Source organism: Zootoca vivipara, chromosome 11 (genome assembly GCF_965207765.1).
Source record: "Zootoca vivipara chromosome 11, rZooViv2.hap1.1, whole genome shotgun sequence".
In the NCBI taxonomy this organism is placed as follows: Eukaryota; Metazoa; Chordata; class Lepidosauria; order Squamata; family Lacertidae; genus Zootoca; species Zootoca vivipara.
This window is the reverse complement of record NC_142594.1, coordinates 40,233,394-40,254,524: the sequence shown is the minus strand read 5'-3', so window position 1 is coordinate 40,254,524 and position 21,131 is coordinate 40,233,394. Positions and strand designations below refer to the sequence as shown.

The 21,131-nt window shown below is 40.5% G+C and overlaps 1 protein-coding gene across 2 annotated transcripts in view; it reads right to left on the bottom strand.

The window, feature by feature from the left end:
- Positions 1-21,131, bottom strand: part of ZEB1 (zinc finger E-box binding homeobox 1) — a 75,883-nt gene that overhangs the window by 8,744 nt on the left and 46,008 nt on the right. For both annotated transcript variants that reach the window (XM_088653421.1, XM_035130361.3), the window contains exons 2-5: positions 17,748-17,948; positions 11,936-11,998; positions 8,467-8,628; positions 5,739-5,941 (exon numbers count right to left, since the gene is read on the bottom strand). In XM_088653421.1, the coding sequence (XP_088509547.1) occupies positions 5,739-5,768 (30 nt within the window). In that variant the 5' untranslated portion in view covers positions 5,769-5,941; positions 8,467-8,628; positions 11,936-11,998; positions 17,748-17,948. The remainder of the gene's footprint in view (positions 1-5,738; positions 5,942-8,466; positions 8,629-11,935; positions 11,999-17,747; positions 17,949-21,131) is intronic.

Genomic DNA, 21,131 nt, shown 5'->3' with positions numbered 1-21,131 from the left:
CAAAGAATCTGGGTTATGAGACAAAGAAACATTAAAGCCTGTTTAAATTTTAATTATTTGACTTGATTTTTCCATTTACATGCTTCCGGCTCTTACTGTTGGCCTCGAATTCCTTTATGTAACGACATCACAGGGCTGCTCTAGGGAAGATGGTCCAGTAACAAATGCACTCAGTCACAAATCATTCTCCAAATAAATACACAGAAATCATATTTCAAAAGTTAGTAGAGCTCACATATAACTAATAATCAGCATTAATAAGTCATGTTGAAGCCATGTAACTATCTTGTAAAAAAAAAAAAAGAACCAGTCACATAGCTGCCAAGTTATCCCTTTTTTAAAGGGAAATTCCCTTATGCTGAATAGGCTTCCTCGTGAGAAAAGGGAAAACTTGGCAGCTATGCAGTCAACACATTCTAAAATATTTGCAATATGATTTAGCCCTTCAGGCCTACTTATTTTTTAGGACTCAACAGATAAGACATGGAACTGAGATATTTATGCAAGAGTTGTCTTTGTAGTAGGTAATGTTTTTACCATTCAGTGGAAAATTGGTTCTTTCCTGCATTTAAAATGTTTTTATTAAGCACACACTAATTGGATTCAGCTAAGTTCAAAGTTACATAAGAGTTAAGATTCCAGAAATCCTTGTCTACCTTGATACAGTGGTACCTCGACTTATGAAGACGATCCGTTCCGCGGCCGTCTTTGTAAGTCGAAGTCTTCGGTTCTTGAAGTGCCTGTTTTGCACATGCGCGAAGCGCGATTTTGCGCTTCTGGGTGCTCACGGCGAAAAACCTCTGGGGTTGTCGACTTCGGAAGTCGAAACCTTCGGAAGTCGAGTCGTTCAGTTGTCGAGGTACCACTGTATTTGAGAAACTTTCTGGAAAGATGTATCAAGCATCTTTCAACCTTTACCTGTATAATTCACTTTGTTCTGAGCTGCTGGACTCAAGTTTCCACAATTCAAAGGTGCCCAGGGCTCCAGCCTGCATTTGGTGGAAGCTGCATATGCTCGTTCATGACTACTCAAAATAGTACTGTATCTCACAAGGTTGGTAGGTATGAGAAAATACGGTACATGCATTTCTGCCAACGCATTGGATACATTTTTGCCTCCATCTACTATAATTCATTGCACCAACAAGGGATCCACAGGAAAACACTTCTATGAAATGGAACAAAACAACGGAGTCCCACACAAGAAAGGGCTGCCATGATAGGAAAACTGCAATGTTAGGAAAAACAGCCCATACCTGGCATTGAAGTGAATGCACAGGGCAATATGCAGAATTGTCTTCTTATTGGGGTCAATTTGCTTTAATAAAAAGAAATGCAGTTCACAGCAAACACGTTATCATGAAACAAAAAAAATGGTGCAAAGGTAATATTTTACTAGGTTAAATACTAGTCCTAATTTACTGAATCACAAGCCACTCTTTTAAAGCCCCATTAATTGTGATTAATTTCCCCATTGAACTTAACAGTGCTTATTTATGGATTTTTGTATCCCTATAAATGCTCATCTGAATTAGGCATTTGCTAAAGTTTTGCAATGAAATGCCCCCCATTAACTTTAATAGAACAGGACGGGACCAGCAGTTTGCATAGCAGACTCTCCAGTGCAGCTTTCCAACAGAGAAGAAACAAGTGAAGGTTCCTGATTTGAAATCGTGTCCCACAGCTACAGATCCCCTAACCGATACCAGGAGGCAGAGAAAATCCATGAAATATTGCAGGCAGTTATAAATATTAAAATAAACAACTAGCCGTTTGCTAAGTATGCACAACAGAGGTAGCAACTTTTTGTTAAAGGCAGTAAGACATCAAAAGCATGAGTTACTATTCAGCCCTTCAATAAGTTAAGGTGCTGCTCTCATCACCATAATCACAATAGCAAAGTGAGATGAATCGTTATATATATGGCGTCGGCTCAGTATACCTGAAGGAGCGTCTTCAGCCCCATCGTTCAGCCCGGACACTGAGGTCCACCTCTGAGGGCCTTCTGGTGGTTCTCTCACTATGAGAAGTGAAGTTACAGGGAACCAGGCAGAGGGCTTTCTTGGTAGTAGTGACCGCCCTGTGGAACGCCCTCCCATCAGATGTCAAGGAAATAAACAACTATCTGACTTTTAGAAGACATCTGAAGGTAGCTCTGTTTAGGGAAGTTTTTAATGTTTGATGATTTATTGTATTTTTAATATTTTGTTGGAAGCTGCCCAGAGTGGCTGGGGAAACCCAGCCAGATGGGCAGGGTATAAATTATTGTTATTATTATTATTTCCCCCAGTTGTATAAATAACTGAGACTGGGATCTGGAATAGCCAAGGGCCATTGAGCAAATTAATGGTTCAAACAGATAGTACTCAATCAATCAATCAATCAATCAGGCCTACAAATGCTTTATACGCCCAATAGGGCATTATGTATATCTTACAAAGAGGCCTCTGCTGAGTCCAAAAGAAAACAACTCCATTGCCCCCCCCCCCCCGCCGCCTTTGCTTGATTCACCACTCAATTCATGGTCCTGCCCACGATGACAACCACATTTTCAGCTGCTGCTGGGTGGCATTTTTCTGTTTAAACTCATAAGACGGGAAGCATAACCCTCACTCTGACTTCATGTGGCTTCAGACGTCTTCCTTGTGGAGTACTGTGGGATGCCCACGAGAACCAGGAACCACCAGCAGCAGTAAATCTGCCCCACCTCAGCACATTGTCACTCCCAAATCCAGCCCAAGAACAAAACAGTGGTGTGTGTGAAAGGCATTTTGCCCAACACTAAATCAAACATTGTTGTGACTATGAAACTTAAATTCTTAAGGGCATGGAAGAGACATGCTGTACATACCACTCTTATACTTTTTAGACAGGGAAAACATGTGCAAGAAAAACTTGGAGCTTTGATGCCATCTTATAGTAATTATATAATTTTTTTTATAAAAAATCAAAGTATGAACAAATTAAAGGGATTAAATCAGAGGATTCAAATAATAATTGGAAACTCTTTTTAAATTATATAAAAGACAAAATTGAAAAACCAACTCTCATTTCAAATATTTAAAAGCTCTACAATTAACTAAAGATTCTGATAAATTATAGTTTTATTATATGTAAAGTATGAAAAACAATAGAAAGTTATGGTATATATAATTATAAATGTTGGTAACTTAGAAAAACAGTATGTAGAGACTAAGTATGGAATAATAAGGGAAAAACTCAGCAACGGCTGAGAAGTCGCTGGGGAAGGGAGGGAGGGCTCAGGGTGGGGATTGGGAGGAGGGAGGATAGGGTTGATTCTACGAATAAGACATTTGTAACACAAAGTTATAGATGTATTTTATTTTATTGATTTTTTGTTGAAGCTGTTAAATTGTTGTACAGTTTGAATGAATCAAATAAAGTTATTTTAATAAAAAAAGAAAGAAAGAAAAACTTGGAGCTAATGAGAAGCAGTGTTTCTGGTCTCTGGGTAGCTGTTCCACCTATGCACATTTCTTCCATGCTGAGGGCACTTTATACATAGTGGTCCCCCAGGTGATCACACCAGGAGCACATTGAAGCTGCCACTGAGTTAACAATATATAAGGCAGAGAACACAGGGAGGCCTCTGCACCATGTGAACAACGTAGACATGGAAGGCTTGTTTTCATGTCACAAGTCATTGTGACTCACACAAGTCACAATGGCTGCATATATATATCTTGTACTCAAGTCCCCAAACAGGAGCACTTGGCAGGCCATGCAATGTAAATAAGCAATACAGTAATTCTGCAAATTGCAGATAAAATGCAAGCTAGCTTCTAGACGATAAAGGCTCATAACTTATAAGTGATTTAGCAACTCAGTTGTATTTCATATATACTGTACAGTACATTCAAATTCTTACTGGACATTGCTAAAAATAAATGAGGAGGAGGAATCATAATAAATAACAAAGTCATTCTTGGCAAGTCACCCTTGTCAGAATGCCACGTTCTTGAAAAGGTTTCTTGAGATCCCTTTGTCAGAGATTCATGACAAGAAAGCATTTTGTCAGGTTTCCAACATCAAGGATAATGGACTTGGAAGAAATTTTGGAACAACTACTTTATGAATCAGGAAAAGGCAAGTGAAGCTATGTTACAAATGTGCAACTAATATCTACCTACCTACCTACCTACAGTATCTAAGTATCTAACTAAGGCCCAGGGGCCGGATCCGGCCCAATCGCCTTCTCAATCCGGCCTGCGGACAGTCTGGGGATCAGCGTGTTTTTACATGAGTAGAATGTGTCCTTTTATAGTGGTACCTCTACTTACGAATAACTCTACTTACAAATGTTTCTACTTACGAATGGAGCTCCATCCGCCATCTTGGATGCAGTTTAGATAGGATTTTTTCTACTTACGAATTTTTAGATAGGGTTGCTTCTACTTACGAATTTTTTCTCCCAATGCATTCCTATGGGATTCGACTTACAAATATTTTCAACTTACGAATGTGTGTTCGGAACACATTAAATTCGTAAGTAGAGGTACCACTGTATTTAAAATGCATCTCTGGGTTATTTGTGGGGCATAGGAATCCGTTCACCCCCCCCCAAAAAAAATATAGTCCGGCCCACCACATGGTCTGAGGGACGGAGGACCAGCCCCCTGCTGAAAAATGTTTGCTGACCCCTGCCTAAACCATTAGTCTTAAGAGGGGAAATTCCCAGTAGAAATGTTGAATGCAGCACAGCACAGTAGCCTTGGGAGGGTGGGGGTTGCTCTGAAAAACAGATATTCATCTTTTAATAAATAAAAAATATTATCTATTTTATGTTGACCAGGTGTCGGTGGCTGACCATATTATTTGCAAGACACTGTGCATTGTTCGTATATTGGCTGCCTGCCAGAGCATCTCTGAGGTGTGATATCTATACAACAATCTGCAATCACTTGTGCAATTGCTGTAGTCGCATCTGCATGGTGTCAGGAGCCGCGATGGCCCCAGGTTACTCATCTTTCATGATTTTAGCTTTACAACGTGCTTCAGTGCTCTACATCATGTGTGGTATCATTTCACAGCTTTATCAGAGGAGACGTTTCTGTAAGTCTTTCCCTTCTGTAACTATCAACACCTTTCCCCTACAGAACTTGGTTTAACAAAAGTTTTCACATCACCTGCCCTCTCTTCTTCTTTGTGACTAGTATGCCAATAATACTCTCTACGAAGCCCTGAGGCTTTTGTTCAGCAACAGAATCCAGAAATGAGCAAGAGAAAATAAATGTAAGACATTAGTGTTATTTTCACCTAAGGATTCTAATCAAATCACCCTTAGCCCAGTCATGCAGCACTTAAAAAACGCCCTGGTAAAAATGCTTTGCTAAAAGCTGTTATAGTCTGGATTCAGCTAAGTGTGTTAACGGGAGCCAGTGCAATGGGTCCTGCTATAGGGCAACAGGACCCCCTACTTTCCTTCCTTTGCATTGCTCCCCAGTTAGCCCTGGGGATATGGAGAAACACCACAACAGTGCAAAGGGGCAGAAGAGGAGACCGTCCTATTGGGCAAGCTGAAATTTTTACAATGATAGAACTATCAGAAGAGCACAACATTGCATTGCTCCTGCTATTCTAATAGCACATTGTTGAAGGCAAGTATACTCTAAACACACTTGTATATGCAAGTATACTCAAATGAACACAAAACCAAAATCGTTTAAGGCAACCATTGAGTTTCAAACAGTGCATTGGATATGAACTTTATCACTTACTTGATCTCTTCCTGATTTATGTGATGTCATATGGCGTTCAAGTTGTGTTCTATATGCAAATGTGTAACTGCATAAGGAGCAACTAAAGTTATCTTCATTTTTTTCATGGCGATATTTAATGTGTTCTTTCAGAGAGGTAAAGCGTTTGTACCCTCTATCACAGTAAGGGCACGTAAGCAGCTGGGAAAATGCATCTGGCGTGCCTGAAGAAGAATAAGGAAACATTTTAGGGGGCTAATTATTGCAGCATAGTGTATAAACAAATGAATCAGCACATTTAGGGCAACATCCAAAACCGTCCACCTGAAAATCCACTTGCACAATGGGACTTTTGGTTCCCCCACCCTCCAGTTCAACATACACCCCAACCTGAAGAGCAGATTTGGGGGTGCACAGGAGGAAGGAAAAGCCCTGTTGTGTAGGTGGATGCCTGCTTGCACTGCCCTGACTCTTACTTTAAGGATATAAGTTGTAAATAGATATCTAACAAATTCTGAATTTCTTAGGATAGTCTTGATGAATGGTGAAATGACCCAATAGCAATGGGAAAGGAAATTCTACACCCACACTGACACATACGCTACTATAGCACAAATGCCATTTTGTACATATCCAGTCAGAAGTCCTAATTACTTTAGTGATGCTTATTCCCAGGTACATGGCTACAGGATCACTCTGAGCTCCTTTTAAAACTGACTAAAAGCTTCCAAGTCACTCACCACAGCTCTTCAACTGTTTGTTTTCATATTTTGATCAGGGCTAACTCACAATAACTTTGTGGGGGGTTTTACCGAACACTTCTAACTTCTTTATAAAATAATACAAACTGGCTACTAATACTAGTAAAGCTAGCCAACCCTTTAAAAAGTAGTTTTGTTTTGAAGACATTTCACAGCGGTTAATACTAAGGTTTGTTTATGGAGTGCCATAAAAAGGCATTTCCTATTAATTTGGAATTTACTGTAAATGTAAATTATCATCACATAAAATTTCAAAAGCATTTACAGTAATATATGGTTCATTCCATATCAAGTGATCCAACTTTTTTACCTCTTAATATTGTGTACCCTTGTTGAATGATCAAAACTAAATTTAAATCTAAAATTTTATTTTTTCATCTCATCCCATTTTTGCATTATGAGAGTTTGAAATGTCAAAAAATTGAACTCAAAAACAGGATGAGATGAAAAATTAAAATTTTTCCATTTAAACTTAGTTTTGATCATTCAACAAGTGTACAAAATATTGAGAAAATTGGATGACATGAGGTAAAAAAGTTGGATCACTTGATATGGAATGACCCATATACTAGACACCGTAAAGTATAGTTTGGCAAGGACCTTATCCACAGGATTACAATCAGACATGGTGGAAATCTGAGATCAGACTTCCCCAGTCCCCAGCCCTTAAAAAAAGCCATGGGGACAGGGAGCTCTGATTTTGATCAGAACAGTGGCATTTGAGGAAGTATTTAGCCCTGGAGCATCCAGTACAGTAGCCTTGGGCATCACAATGGCTCCATCCTTCATGGTGGCTGAGCTCCTCTGCACCTTCCAATGTGCAAGAAAGAGAAGAGCAGGCCTCCACCTGCCTAACACTCTTCCCTTCCTTTTCCTCAAAATGCCCCAGAGCCCTAGGGAGAGCCAGACAAATTTTCATAGGAAAGGAAAAGCCCATGCTTCATTTTGCAGACACCAGCAGAAACGCTTTCAGGAAAGAAAAAGAAGGGGGACCCTACTGCTGACTTGTAAGTTTGGAAGATTGGGATGTGTGTTTTGCTTTTTCGTTGGTGGGTGTTTGGGATGGGTGGATTTGTGGGGTGTGTGTGATTAGGGCTTGTCTTCTGCCTGCCTTTTTAAATACAGGGGTTACCTGCCCTCATAACTTTAACTCCCTGAAGCTGCTGCACTTGTGTGTGTGTGTGTGTGTGTGTACGCACGGGTGTTTTCTTTCTTAAAAAATGAGCTCCACAGGAGCTAGTTCAGTCAAGAAAATGGTGTGGGGAAACACCCCCTCCCAGTGCCACACTCTGATCAACTTTGGCTGCGTTAAAAAAAAAAAAAGGGTTCTCCGGTACTGCATACGATTTGGTCTTAAGAAGAACATGAAAAAGGGGGAAAGAGGAAGTGCAAATGGGAGAGGCTGTTCTATTTTCCACATTGGGTATTGCTCTTTCAATTCCTACTTTTCAGCAAAGATCCTTCTCACCAGCATCGGCTTGTAGGGCCACTTCCACCTTATTCTGCCCTATGCAACCAACCGTTACTCTTTCCACCACTGCTTTTAAGTCCATGCTCCCTATCGAAACCATGCAGTTTCTTACACCCTGCACAATACTGGCATTAAACAAACATTTCAACAGTAATGACTGAGAGGATCAGTCCTGCCCCTGTAAATATATGTCAGTTACAGTGGCATTTAGCACATAGACTTAGAAGAAAGAATCTATGCGCTTAACCCTAATTACTAGTAAGTAAACCAGATTTGAATTATAACAGAGTATTAATATATGGGGAATATGAGAAACACACAGGATATCTTAATGATAAATAAAATTTTAACACAAAGTTTATAGTTTGGATTTTGACTGCATTTTAAAGCCTATGATTTTTTTTCTGTGAAAATGCCATCATTCATACTTTTTACTTCAAAATGGAAGCCAATGTATGCAGCGCTTGCTTCCAATAAAACCATTTTACAAATTACAGAAAACAGAAGTAATATTAACCATTTTCATCCTGGCCACTGGCTTCTGGTGTTCCTTGTCTTTGATCTTCCTCAGGTGCTTCAGGGTAGATAACTGCTGTATCGTCTTGTTGCAGAAATTCTTCAACATTAGGGTCATGATTTTGTTCATTTTCTGCATCAGAATCACATTCATCTTCTTTTACTAGAAGTAAAAGACAATTTGTGAAGAATGAGAGAATTTCAGTAACAGATATTAGAATTCAGCTTTCATTTTTAAAGGAGAGACATGTCACAGCCTTCATAACTATGGAGAGAAGCTTGAAAACATGCAGACAATGATATAGAAGTCTGGGCCAAAGTCTGCATGCTGGAACAAATAACTCTTATTTCTCCCTTTTTGGTCACTCCATTTAAAATACCGCCAAGGCTTGAAGCATCATGGTAGCTGCAGCAGCTCTTGCAGAGAACTACAATGCCATATAGGAGTTCTTGAAGGGAACTACATCTCCCACAATGTTCCTAGCCATAGAATCTGTTAAGTCTGTGCAGCTGAAAGTGATGGAGGGAGGCTGGGGGAAAAGGGCTCCCTTTTGCTTCCTGTGATGCCACTGCTTCCAGACCACTGCCAATGGCAAGGTAAGGGGAGAAAGCATGTTACTGGGACAACGGCAATAGCTTTGAAACTTGCAGGAATGTGGTAACTGGTGGTAGTTTGGTGACATCTTTCTGAACTCTCAGGATTTTTCATGAAAACATAAAAAAATCCTGACGTGCCAGAGGAAAGAAGAGTTTGGATTTGATATCCCGCTTTATCACTACCCGAAGGAGTCTCAAAGCGGCTAACATTCTCCTTTCCCTTCCTCCCCCACAACAAACACTCTGTGAGGTGAGTGAGGCTGAGAGACTTCAGAGAAGTGTGACTAGCCCAAGGTCACCCAGCAGCTGCATGTGGAGGAGCGGAGATTTATTTATACCCCGCCCATCTGGCTGGGTTGCCCCAGCCACTCTGGGCGGCTTCCAACCGAATATTAAAAACAGTACAGCATCAAACATTAAAAACTTCCCTAAACAGGGCCGCCTTCAGTTGTCTTCTAAAAGTAAAATACAGTAGTTGCTTAGTTTAGAGCACTGGAAGAAGAAACAGCAACAATCTAGCAGCTCCAATTACCTGTATAGAGTCTATTTAAAAGGCACTCTTTGGCATCACAGCGCAAAATGTATATTCATGCATGTAACACTTCCTTTTCATAGCTAAGTATGGGAAGTACAGCATGTGTAGGAGTTTGTATCGTGGTAGAGAAATTTCTGTTTCTTTTTGCTTACTTCCTTTTTTCTGTATCCTTTTAACACTTCGGTAATTGCATTTTCCAATACATCTCTATATGCACAGAATATTAACAAGAGCTTGCAGTATGAATAATAATTATGGGAGACAACACGCCCCACAGAGGTGTACGTCGCTCACCCAGAGTTAGGATATAGTGCCAATTTAAAACCCCATGCAAAGAATCATTATTTCCTATACAATTAAAATAAGGCAACTATAGTAAATAAAACATCCTTGGCATATTGTGGCGCATTATATATAAGCTAATTTTACATACATTGTTGAGCACAAAATGTAATATTAAGGTATAATGACTATTGGCTAATAGTATTACCTCAGCTGGGACCCATCATAATGCTCTGTTGTGATCTTGCAACAGACCAGAAGTAAATTGTTCATCCATTGCTCTTGTTCCCTGAACCAAAAAGCAGCTAAGAGGCTGCAGAGGCGCTGCAGTCAGTGGAAGGGATTGCTTTGCATAATTTACTAGCAACACCTCAAAACGGCTCTAATGGGAGTCTAAGCCAAGTCATCTTCACTAGTCATACTTCAGGCTTCATGTGCAGACAGACAGACCAAAAGGGCGAGGGGTGGCAGAGAAAGACGAATAATAGCCTTCCTCAAGAACACGCACTGTTATGTAAACCTCTGTTGTTGTTGTTGTTGTTGTTTAGTCGTTTAGTCGTGTCCGACTCTTCGTGACCCCATGGACCATAGCACGCCAGGCACTCCTGTCTTGCACTGCCTCCCGCAGTTTGGTCAAACTCATGTTCGTAGCTTCGAGAACACTGTCCAACCATCTCGTCCTCTGTCGTCCCCTTCTCCTAGTGCCCTCAATCTTTCCCAACATCAGGGTCTTTTCCAAGGATTCTTCTCTTCTCATGAGGTGGCCAAAGTATTGGAGCCTCAGCTTCACGATCTGTCCTTCCAGGGAGCACTCAGGGCTGATTTCCTTAAGAATAGATAGGTTTGATCTTCTAGCAGTCCATGGGACTCTCAAGAGTCTCCTCCAGCACCATAATTCAAAAGCATCAATTCTTCGACGATCAGCCTTCTTTATGGTCCAGCTCTCACTTCCATACATCACTACTGGGAAAACCATAGCTTTAACTATACGGACCTTTGTCGGCAAAGTGATGTCTCTGCTTTTTAAGATGCTGTCTAGGTTTGTCATTGCTTTTCTCCCAAGAAGCAGGCGTCTTTTAATTTCGTGACTGCTGTCACCATCTGCAGTGATCAAGGAGCCCAAGAAAGTAAAATCTCTCACTGCCTCCATTTCTTCCCCTTCTATTTGCCAGGAGGTGATGGGACCAGTGGCCATGATCTTGGTTTTTTTGATGTTGAGCTTCAGACCATATTTTGCGCTCTCCTCTTTCACCCTCATTAAAAGGTTCTTTAATTCCTCCTCGCTTTCTGCCATCAAGGTTGTGTCATCTGCATATCTGAGGTTGTTGATATTTCTTCCGGCAATCTTAATTCCGGCTTGGGATTCATCTAGTCCAGCCTTTCGCATGATGAATTCTGCATATAAGTTAAATAAGCAGGGAGACAATATACAACCTTGTCGTACTCCTTTCCCAATTTTGAACCAATCAGTTGTTCCATATCCAGTTCTAACTGTAGCTTCTTGTCCCACATAGAGATTTCTCAGGAGACAGATGAGGTGATCAGGCACTCCCATTTCTTTAAGAACTTGCCATAGTTTGCTGTGGTCGACACAGTCAAAGGCTTTTGCATAGTCAATGAAGCAGAAGTAGACGTTTTTCTGGAACTCTCTAGCTTTCTCCATAATCCAGCGTATGTTTGCTATTTGGTCTCTGGTTCCTCTGCCCTTTCGAAATCCAGCTTGCACTTCTGGGAGTTCTCGGTCCACATACTGCCTAAGCCTGCCTTGTAGAATTTTAAGCATAACCTTGCTAGCGTGTGAAATGAGCGCAATTGTGCGGTAGTTGGAGCATTCTTTGGCACTGCCCTTCTTTGGAATTGGGATGTAGACTGATCTTCTCCAATCCTCTGGCCATTGCTGAGTTTTCCAAACTTGCTGGCATATTGGGTGTAGCACCTTAACAGCATCATCTTTTAAAATTTTAAATAGTTCAGCTGGAATATCATCACCTCAATGTAAACCTCAATGATATGCTAAGTACCGCAAACACAAATGAAGGAATTTGGTGACAAATACCTGTACATCCAGATTCATCTGCTTGAGCTTCAGGCCCCAGGATTTCCTTTGCTTCTTTACTAGCTAAAATAGGACAAGAAGAGAAGTGAAGTTTAGACCTTTACTTAATCCAGAAACCCTCGCATTTGCTTAAAACAGCGTTTTGTCTCTTGCCATCGGAGAAATGCACACCATGGTGAGCAGAAATTTTTAGTTACACAACAGAAAGCAAACAGACTACAGCAATGAGCTGGAATTCGTAAGTCCTGGTTCACTTTCTATCCACTCTCTCACTCACCGGGCTATGGCATAAGGATGGTCCCTCCTGCAAAAGTCCAGTTGGAAGGGACCCTTGCTCTGCAGATTTGGGAAGCCCAGACAATTATGTTATTTGAACATGGATAGATATTCTGCTGCATATTTAATCATGGTTGGCTCTTTTGCATAAATAAGAGGTATGTTGTGTGTAAAAATGCTCTGTGCATATTATTAACAACAGTACATGTTAGAAACTCTCTCCAATATCCAAATTCAAGGAAGAATATGTTTATTTACTATAGTAGTAAAAAACAATTTAGGAGTTTGAATCCTAAAACTAAAGGCAAATGTGGCATAATAGTATGAAATTAGAACATGTAATCAAAACGTTTATCAATAGATTTAGCCCTGATTAATGTTCTTGTAAGAGTTAGGTACAGAAATGAAAGTATTATGCAATGTTGCTACTAAGCAAAAGCAGCAAACAGATGGTGCATTTTCCAGTCACTTATTCTGCTATATACCAGTCCCATATTGACTGCTAAGCTGCATCCAATCAAGGCATACTCAGACATATAAGATTATTGGTTTCAGTGGTTCTACTCTAAATATGACTTAGCTGGATACAAACTGTATTTATTTATATCTCATTTCTCAAAGGTAATTTCTGGTTGAGTTCCCAATATAAATAAAACTGTATAGAGACAGAGAGAAATATAAATATAGATATAGATCAAAATCCAACAATCCGTTATCAGCAAACAAACTATTAGGTAAAAATACGAACAAATTTTAGAAGAATTTTGGATCATTTTAAAAAAGTTTCATATCTATTTTAAAAATATAAACAGAAAATTTGAACAAGGGGTTCAAATTAAACCCCATTAAAAGCCTGCACAAACCCCATTAAAAGCCTGCACAAACCGCAGTATGCTTTCCTGGCATCCAACTACAGTGCTGTTTCTGCCTACTGTTGATTAGGTTTAATTTATGGACTGTAATGTTTATGTCTTACATGGTTTACTTGTTGTACTGAGCCATATGTAACTCGCCCTGGGACCACATGGTGTAGGGTGGGCTGCAAATGCAAAATCAATAAATATAGTGATATATTAATTCTCTTCTGTCAGTAATAATTAACAGGCTTGCTGCTGTATTTTGAATAATCTTGAAATGCAACCCTGGTGCACTGAAGTTATCCATCTAGATGTTATCAGGGCCTTGATAACTTTGACCAGCTTTCATTTCTATAATTTTTCTTTCTTAAAATATTGATAGTGGACTTGGAAGTTGATGGCCGAAACAGAATCTACATACGCAGGAGATTCCATTTGTGCTCTCAAAGCATGGCCTTCAATTACGTGAGACACTGCCCCACTATTTATACTTTGTGTATGAGTTTAGAAGGTGTCTAGAAAACTGTGCTAGGATCTGTAGGAAAGACCTTGGGCTTGCAGCTGATGCCATTTAGAAGATTCCTCCTAAAGAATTCACAACATGCCTCTGTAAATAGCTCTAACTTAGCCCTGGAAATAAAATTAGGTTTAAATTCAAATGTGAACATGACCCTGGAGAATGTGAATTCTTCCTGGGTATACTCTACTTCATTTAAGAAGTTCTACCTTCTTCATGGGAGGATGACCTAACAAGCACACACAACCTTTCAAACAGCAGATTTTAGTTAAGTATTGCTTTATTCACACAAGTACAAATACAGAGAGGTGCAGATAGATCATCAGACTATTCCCAAGTGATATTTAAGCTAATTTATTATGTACAAACCAAATTTTTGCCTCAGATATCTATCTATCTCATGTTTCCTCCTGTTACCCCTCCTGCAGCTAAACCAGATTTCAAAAATTAAAACTAGAAATATGTACAGTAGTAGCAAAATAAAAATTGCAATCCTTCAACCTAGCTGTCAATTTTTTAAAACTGAGAAATGTCATATAACAAGCAGACTGGGTTGTTGTTTTATTCCACAGAAGGTGGTTCAAGGCACTTGACCTATGGAACTCAGATCTAATAGTTTTCCTGTTTCTTCAGAAGAGAGGTGAAACGTCTGTAACATCAAATATTTTAAGTATTCCATATGATACAAAATTTATTCAACTGGGTTGAAGATGTGAGAAGCTAAGAGAGTAAAGGCATGGGCTCAGCCTCAGAGAAGTGTATCACAAGAATAGAATTCTAAGAGTGTATTGCTTTTTCTGATTGGAATTCTCTGGTAGTAAAGTTGGGAGACAGCAGTGAGATCTAACTGAAGTGACAGACTACAGTAATTGAAACCAACAACATACACTCTAGCATTATCACAAAAAAGGTTACTTCATGTGAGTGTCTTCCTGTTGCAAAGTAATTAAAAATTGCTCATTTCCTCTACTGGAACAGAAAAAAAGCATTTAGGAAAGGAATCTTAAGGAGTTTGTGGAAGTCAGAATTCAATACTGTTGAAGCAAACAAACTGAATGGTCAGCAGGCTTACAGAGATTGATATCTACGATAACTTTGCAAAAGTTAAATTGTTATAATGGGTATAAAAGATCTTGAACATAGCTGGCCTTCATGTTTCTTTAAGTACCAAAGAAGACCTCATTGTGCTGGGAGAAAAAATCAACAAGGTAGTCAAGATCTGAACAACATGAGCACGACTTAAATGCAGAAGAAAATGCATTTAGACCCCCCTAAACACTTCCAGCTTTGACAATCATTTGAGATTTCATAAACCAGAAAAGACACAGCATGCCCATGGCCATGGCAACTTGGCATCCCATTGAAAAAGAACTCCATGGCTGGTTAGGTGGGGAATAAAGGCAAAGAGCCTAGGAGCATAATAAGTTCTTATGTTCGATCATTACTGGTGGGTGTCAGAGTAACAAGCTGAGGAAACAGGAAAAGTTGAGTCTCACGATCTAGCAAAGCCCTACTGCAACATCCCAGTGAACTGGTAAGGACCAAGAAACTTTTGAGCCCAAGTAAATACGCAGGTGGTGCTGTGGGTTAAATCACAGAGCCTAGGGCTTGTTGATCAGAAGGTCGGCGGTTCGAATCCCCGCGACGGGGTGAGCTACCGTTGCTCGGTCCCAGCTCCTGTCAACCTAGCAGTTCGAAAGCACGTCAAAGTGCAAGTAGATAAATAGGTACCGCTCTGGCGGGAAGGTAAATGGCGTTTCCGTGTGCTGCTCTGGTTCGCCAGAAGTGGCTTTGTCATGCTGGCCACATGACCTGGAAGCTGTATGCCGGCTCCCTCGGCCAATAACGCGAGATGAGCGCCGCAAACCCAGAGTCGGTCACGACTGGACCTAATGGTCAGGGGTCCCTTTACCTTTAAATAGTGATTAAGGCTACACACGTTTTCATGTGAGCAAAATTCCATGCAACCTGACAAATTAAACTCATGATAAGGGGCATATGAAAGCAAAAAAATGTCTACAGAAGGACACATGGGGCTTTTAATGGAAGAAACTGCAGAATGAAGCACCATATTATTTGCTTTATAGGACACACCTGACCACAGGACGCACCTAGTTTTCAGAGAAGGGAAACAAGAAATTTTTTTTGCTTTCTTGAATTTTCCTAGGCATAGCAGCCAACTCCTAGAGGCCTAGGTGCCTTTGCCTCCCCCCCATTATATATTTGAGGAAGCTTCTTTTGCAAAGGGGAAAGCTCCATTTTTTAAAGGATCAGCTCAAAGTTGTGCAGCTTTTCTTGCAAATGGGAAAAGCCCCGTTTTCAGGGGGGGGGTGTCAGCTCAGAGTTGTGCATCTTTTTTGCAAAGGGGGAAAGCTCCATTTTTTAGGATCAGCTCAAAGGTGCTGAGTTTCCTTGCAAAGGGAAAAAATCCTGTTTTTATGGGGTTCAACGCACAGTTGTGCAACTTCTCTAGGAAATGGACCCATTTCTACAGTTTCCAGACAGATAATCTAATCAGCCAGTCACATGTCTCCCTCTGCAGACAACAATTGAGGCCTAGGCAAGGGGCCGGGAAGGGAGCTAGCTCTTTTATCTCCCTTCCAATCTCTTGCAATCAGCTGCTGAGCGGGTTCCTTTCTCTTTCCCTCTTGTTAGCCTTTAGCTCTTTCTTTATATATATAAAAAGCAGGATCTGCCTTTAGCCCCTGGGCAAATCGGCTCCAGGGACCAAGCATTCGCTCCATAAGACACACAGACATTTCCTCTTACTTTTTAGGAGAAAAAATTGTGTGTCTTATGGAACAAAAAATAAGGTAATACTTAATTGAAAGCAACCAAAATTTGAACAGTGGACAGATTTTGCTCAGACACCTGTTTTCAAAACCAAGGAGGGAAGTGTTGGCGCAAGTAAAAAATAGGTATATAGAATAGAGAATTCCCTAGATGCCAAAATCCAGATTTGGGGGCAAGTACTCTTTGGTGAGAGAACACCTGCAGAGATTTAAAATCACAAAACATGTAGCAAAGTAAAGTGTGGAGATATAGGCTGATAGACCATTAAAATATGCTGTTGTGAGTTCCAAAATTTCCCTCTTCTCCCAGCAAAGCAAAAGACCAAAAGTCTGGTAAGTTAAATATTTGTTCACTTACAAAGTCTTCAACATGTGCTTTTCCACACAGCATTCAAAAAAAGTTGCATAGGAAGTAAAACTTGACTTAATTACAATGGTGAAAGTTCCTAAATTATTGTTATTGGAACTGAAGAATGGCTTGTGAAAGCCATGTGTCTAAGCCAGAACAACCAGCTTAGACATATTCACATGGTGAGTTCATCACCAGGTACACTGAGAGAGAACGATAAGCTTAATTGCCCATTTCCACCTAAGGCATAGCTGCCAAGTATCCCGTATTCCCCGGGAACCCCCTGTTTTTCCAGCTGTTTCCCACTGACAGCCCAGATTTAAAAAACCCCGTAAATCCCCCGGATTCTTACTGGCCTGGGGAGGCTCCTTCTGCGCATGTCTGGAGTCTCTGGACATGCGCAGAAGCGATTTCTGGCGCTGCGGCCATTTTGGAAATGGGCAGAGCATGCGTAGAAGCAACTTCTGGTGCCACTCTGCCCAGTTCCAAAATGGGAGTTGGCACCTATGACCTAAGGTAAGCGGTGGTGATGCTGCTAAGCCTGGCAAGACAGCTTACTCTATGGTATTAACCCCTTTATGCATTAATTAGACTTAAAGCATGTTAGCCATATAAGGCTGGTTATCCCACAGAAAAAAAAACCTGAAAACTGTATTAGTCCTGCTACTTCTGAACACAACTGGTACTATTAGCCCAACCCCAGCTCACAAGTCAATGGGTGTGGGCACTTCATTGACATGGTAAAAAGAGTGGCACAAGTCTCTTCTCTCTGCCATACCGGTAACTTCTTGTATGAAGCAGGAACTCTATCAGCACTAGGTAAAATAGGGTGGGGGAGATGATCTACCTGAATCAGGGCCAAAAATAACTGTTATTTGAGCTAGCAGTCATCAACTGTTCCCTTTTGTTTCATTTTTATGCAGAATACAATCATTTCAGTGCTGTGCAATTTTGTAAAAAGTTAATATAGTGCTATGTTTGCAAGGTCTTTTTAGGTAGAGACACCGATGATGACACATACCTTCATCTTCCCAGCAACTGTTTGCACTTCCTTCTCTTTCACTGCGTTCTGGTAATACTGCATGGTCTTTTGGCAAGTCATCATCTGGCACGCTGTTATCACAATCTGCTGCATCTGGTATACTTTCCTCTTCAACAATGTGCAATTTGTCTTCGTCATCTGAATCAGAATTTGTTTCTACGACGTTATTGTAATTGGTAACTGCAGAGAAACAAAATGAAAGATCAGTGTAACTATGCTGTTTAGTAACTTTTGGTTTCCAATGCGTACTGACAATCCACTCTATCTGCTGACTTAAGAGGCCAAGCCTCAATTCCAGACAGCAGAATATTATAGTAATCAATGTTAAAACAAACACATTCTGTCCATGCTCAGAGGCAGCTCCCCCTTTGAGGTGACTCAGATCAAGACCTGTAGTTATGGCAGTTCTATTAAAAAAATATGCAACAGCAAGAGATCCACAGCAGTTCCTACAGTATAATTCTAAGTGTGTGTTACTAAAAAGCTAGTAATGTATAATACTATGGTTTGTTGTTGATGACCTGTGACCAGTCTCCATTGGTCTTAAACTTTATTCCAGGATGGCAACAGCCATGAGTGGCACTGCCCAAGAGGCTTGGGGACGATGCAGGCAGCTCTCAGTGTGACTTCAGTTAGAATATTGTTCCATGCCAGCTACGTATTTGCACTAACTATTAGACTATGTTAATAATGGCTAAGACCTAGATATCTAGACACATACTGTGGCATAGCAGTCGCATCGCATGCCTCCTCTAAATGTATGCCACTTTGCCTTCCATGATGGAAGAAAGAATGGATTTAAGAAAAGAATTTAAAATTAGTGAATAAAGTTCTACAAAGAATCAACCCACCGGTCCCGTTTCAGATTATTTTCAGAAAATTTCTTGTTGGCTTTTATTTTTCATATGCATATGTCATGGGTACTTGCATTAACTAGATAATTTCAATTTGATTATACTGATCCCTATGTAGTCAGAATGGCACCACCCATGGGAAATAGGGATGTATCAAAAACCAAATTAGATAAAATTAGAAAACAGATCCCCTAGCGGACACCGCCCCCCCCCCAATAGTGAGCAAGCTCAGAGGGTACGCAATGCTGACCAGGAAGGAAAGGAAAGAGAAGCGCTAAAAACCAGAGGGGATGGACTATTGTGGAAAGATACTGCCGATTGGCTGGGACACTGAACAGGAGCATCCCACACGGCAATGTTTCCTTCAAAGCCAGCTTGTAAAGGGTATTAGTCATTTTTTGAGCCATCAAGCTAATACCGACACTGTTACAGTTCTGACACACAGTAACCTTTACAAGTATTTATTAAGGATTTTTTGCTTCAATAACCAGAAAGCTGTACAGCACAGCAATCTACAAAGCTAGAGGCTACCGCTCCCTTAAACATAGTATTGTACTGCATGTCCCCCCTCCATCATTTTGGTAATACATGAGCACAAACAGCACTTTTGATCCGTCAGACATAGCTCCTCCTTCAGCATACGAAACCATGAGTCTATGGTTTCACCTATAGCTAAGATTTTTTGATGGTTGCCTGCTTCTCAGAATGAAAGATTAATTATGTAGGAGATCCAGTTAGATCTTCAGTCTTTTACCAACCAACCACACACACACCCCTTTAGGGAAGCTGAACTGAATCGGCACACACACATGTATTTGATTTGACCAACGGTGCCAGAGGAAGGGTGCATAGTACTTATTAGGGACGCAGGTGGCGCTGTGGTCTAAACCATGGAGCCTCTTGGGCTTGCATTACTCTGTCCCACCTCCTGCCAACCTAGCAGTTCAAAAGCACACCAGTGCAAGTAGATAAATAGGTGGCGGGAAGGTAAACGGCGTTTCGTGTGCTCTGGTTTCCGTCATGGTGTTCCATTGCTCCAGCTGGCCACATGACCCAGAAAGCTGTCTGTGGACAAACGCTGGCTCCCTCGGCCTGAAAGGCGAGATGAGTGCCGCAAACCCATAGTCGCCTTTGACTGGACTTAACCGTCCAGGGGTCCTTTACCTTTTCTTTTTAACCTTTGCATGGTATTTTCCTTACAGTACTCATTTGTTCTTATCTAAAAACGTCTCTGAAACTGCTGTTAGCCCTGTAGAAATGATTTTGATAAGGAATGGCAACACCGTACAGCATTAGGAGAAAGTGTGAGACAACCTCCCCCCAAGTGCTACAGCTCTGAGCAAATTCAGAGCCCCGCCCCTGCTTTCTGAAGTGAAAATAAAAATATTGGGAGATCCAATCATGATTCTCACGCAAAACATCAGTTGGTTGGTGTGCCGTCTAACAAAGAAAAATTGTAAGTTATTATTAGTCATTATTGAAGACTGTCACCATACTGTCACCAGATGGAATATTACATGCAGCATCACTGGATGTAGCTGGTTATAATAAAATATGTTTATGATCATGTCCTTGTGGTGGTATAACTCCTACCACTCCTTCTCCCATCTCCCCTCCAAAAATCCCTAAATTATATTTATCAAACATAAAGGTGCCTTATTCATAGTCTTTCCCATATATAAATATGGGCACAGCTTTTGAAAAAAACAGGGGCTAAGAGACAATTGTAAGCCTGGCACATGAAGTCTGCCCTCTTAATCCTATCAATTTCCAAGAGTAAAGAAATATACCAGGGAGAGAAAATTGTACGGCTGAAACAGAGCAGCTTATCAACACCCAACAAATTATCTCACAGGCCCAGTGAGTCATCAGCAGAGACTAGGAGTTAAAGCAGGATGCAGAGCAAATAAATGCTGTCAGTTCTAACATGCAATGATGAAAGTCAATACAAGGACCATATGGGAAGCAAACATTCACCATTGCCCCCAAAACACCAGCTATTTGACCTGGGAGAAAGTTATATCCTTCCCCCAAAATCTGACAAATCTGCTGTGTCTTCCATAGTAAATAATGAATTGGGACACATCTTCATACTATTTATTATCCAAATTCAAGTTAAGACAATCCTAATGCCTCTGAGAAGTATCCACACCACTCATTCAACGATAGCAGTGACAATAAACCCAGTGGGTTTAAAAAATTGCACCCTGAGAGATGGAGAAACAGCATATCCCTTTAATATATGTGCAACTTTTAAGAAATTGGTGTTAGCAGCAAAACAGGAAAAAGCAGTAAACTGGGAAGAAGAAACATAAAGCAGGGGAAACTGAAATCCAACAGCTATAGGGGGAGAAATAATAATCAACACTGGGAGTGAAAGGTGAGACATGTACTGCATAGTCCCTTGATGTGCTACCCAGAGAAAATGCACCAGCCTTAATTATAACTGAAATCAGTTAAGTGAACAGTTAATTTTTTTTAAAAAAATTCAATTATTTGATTCAGACTA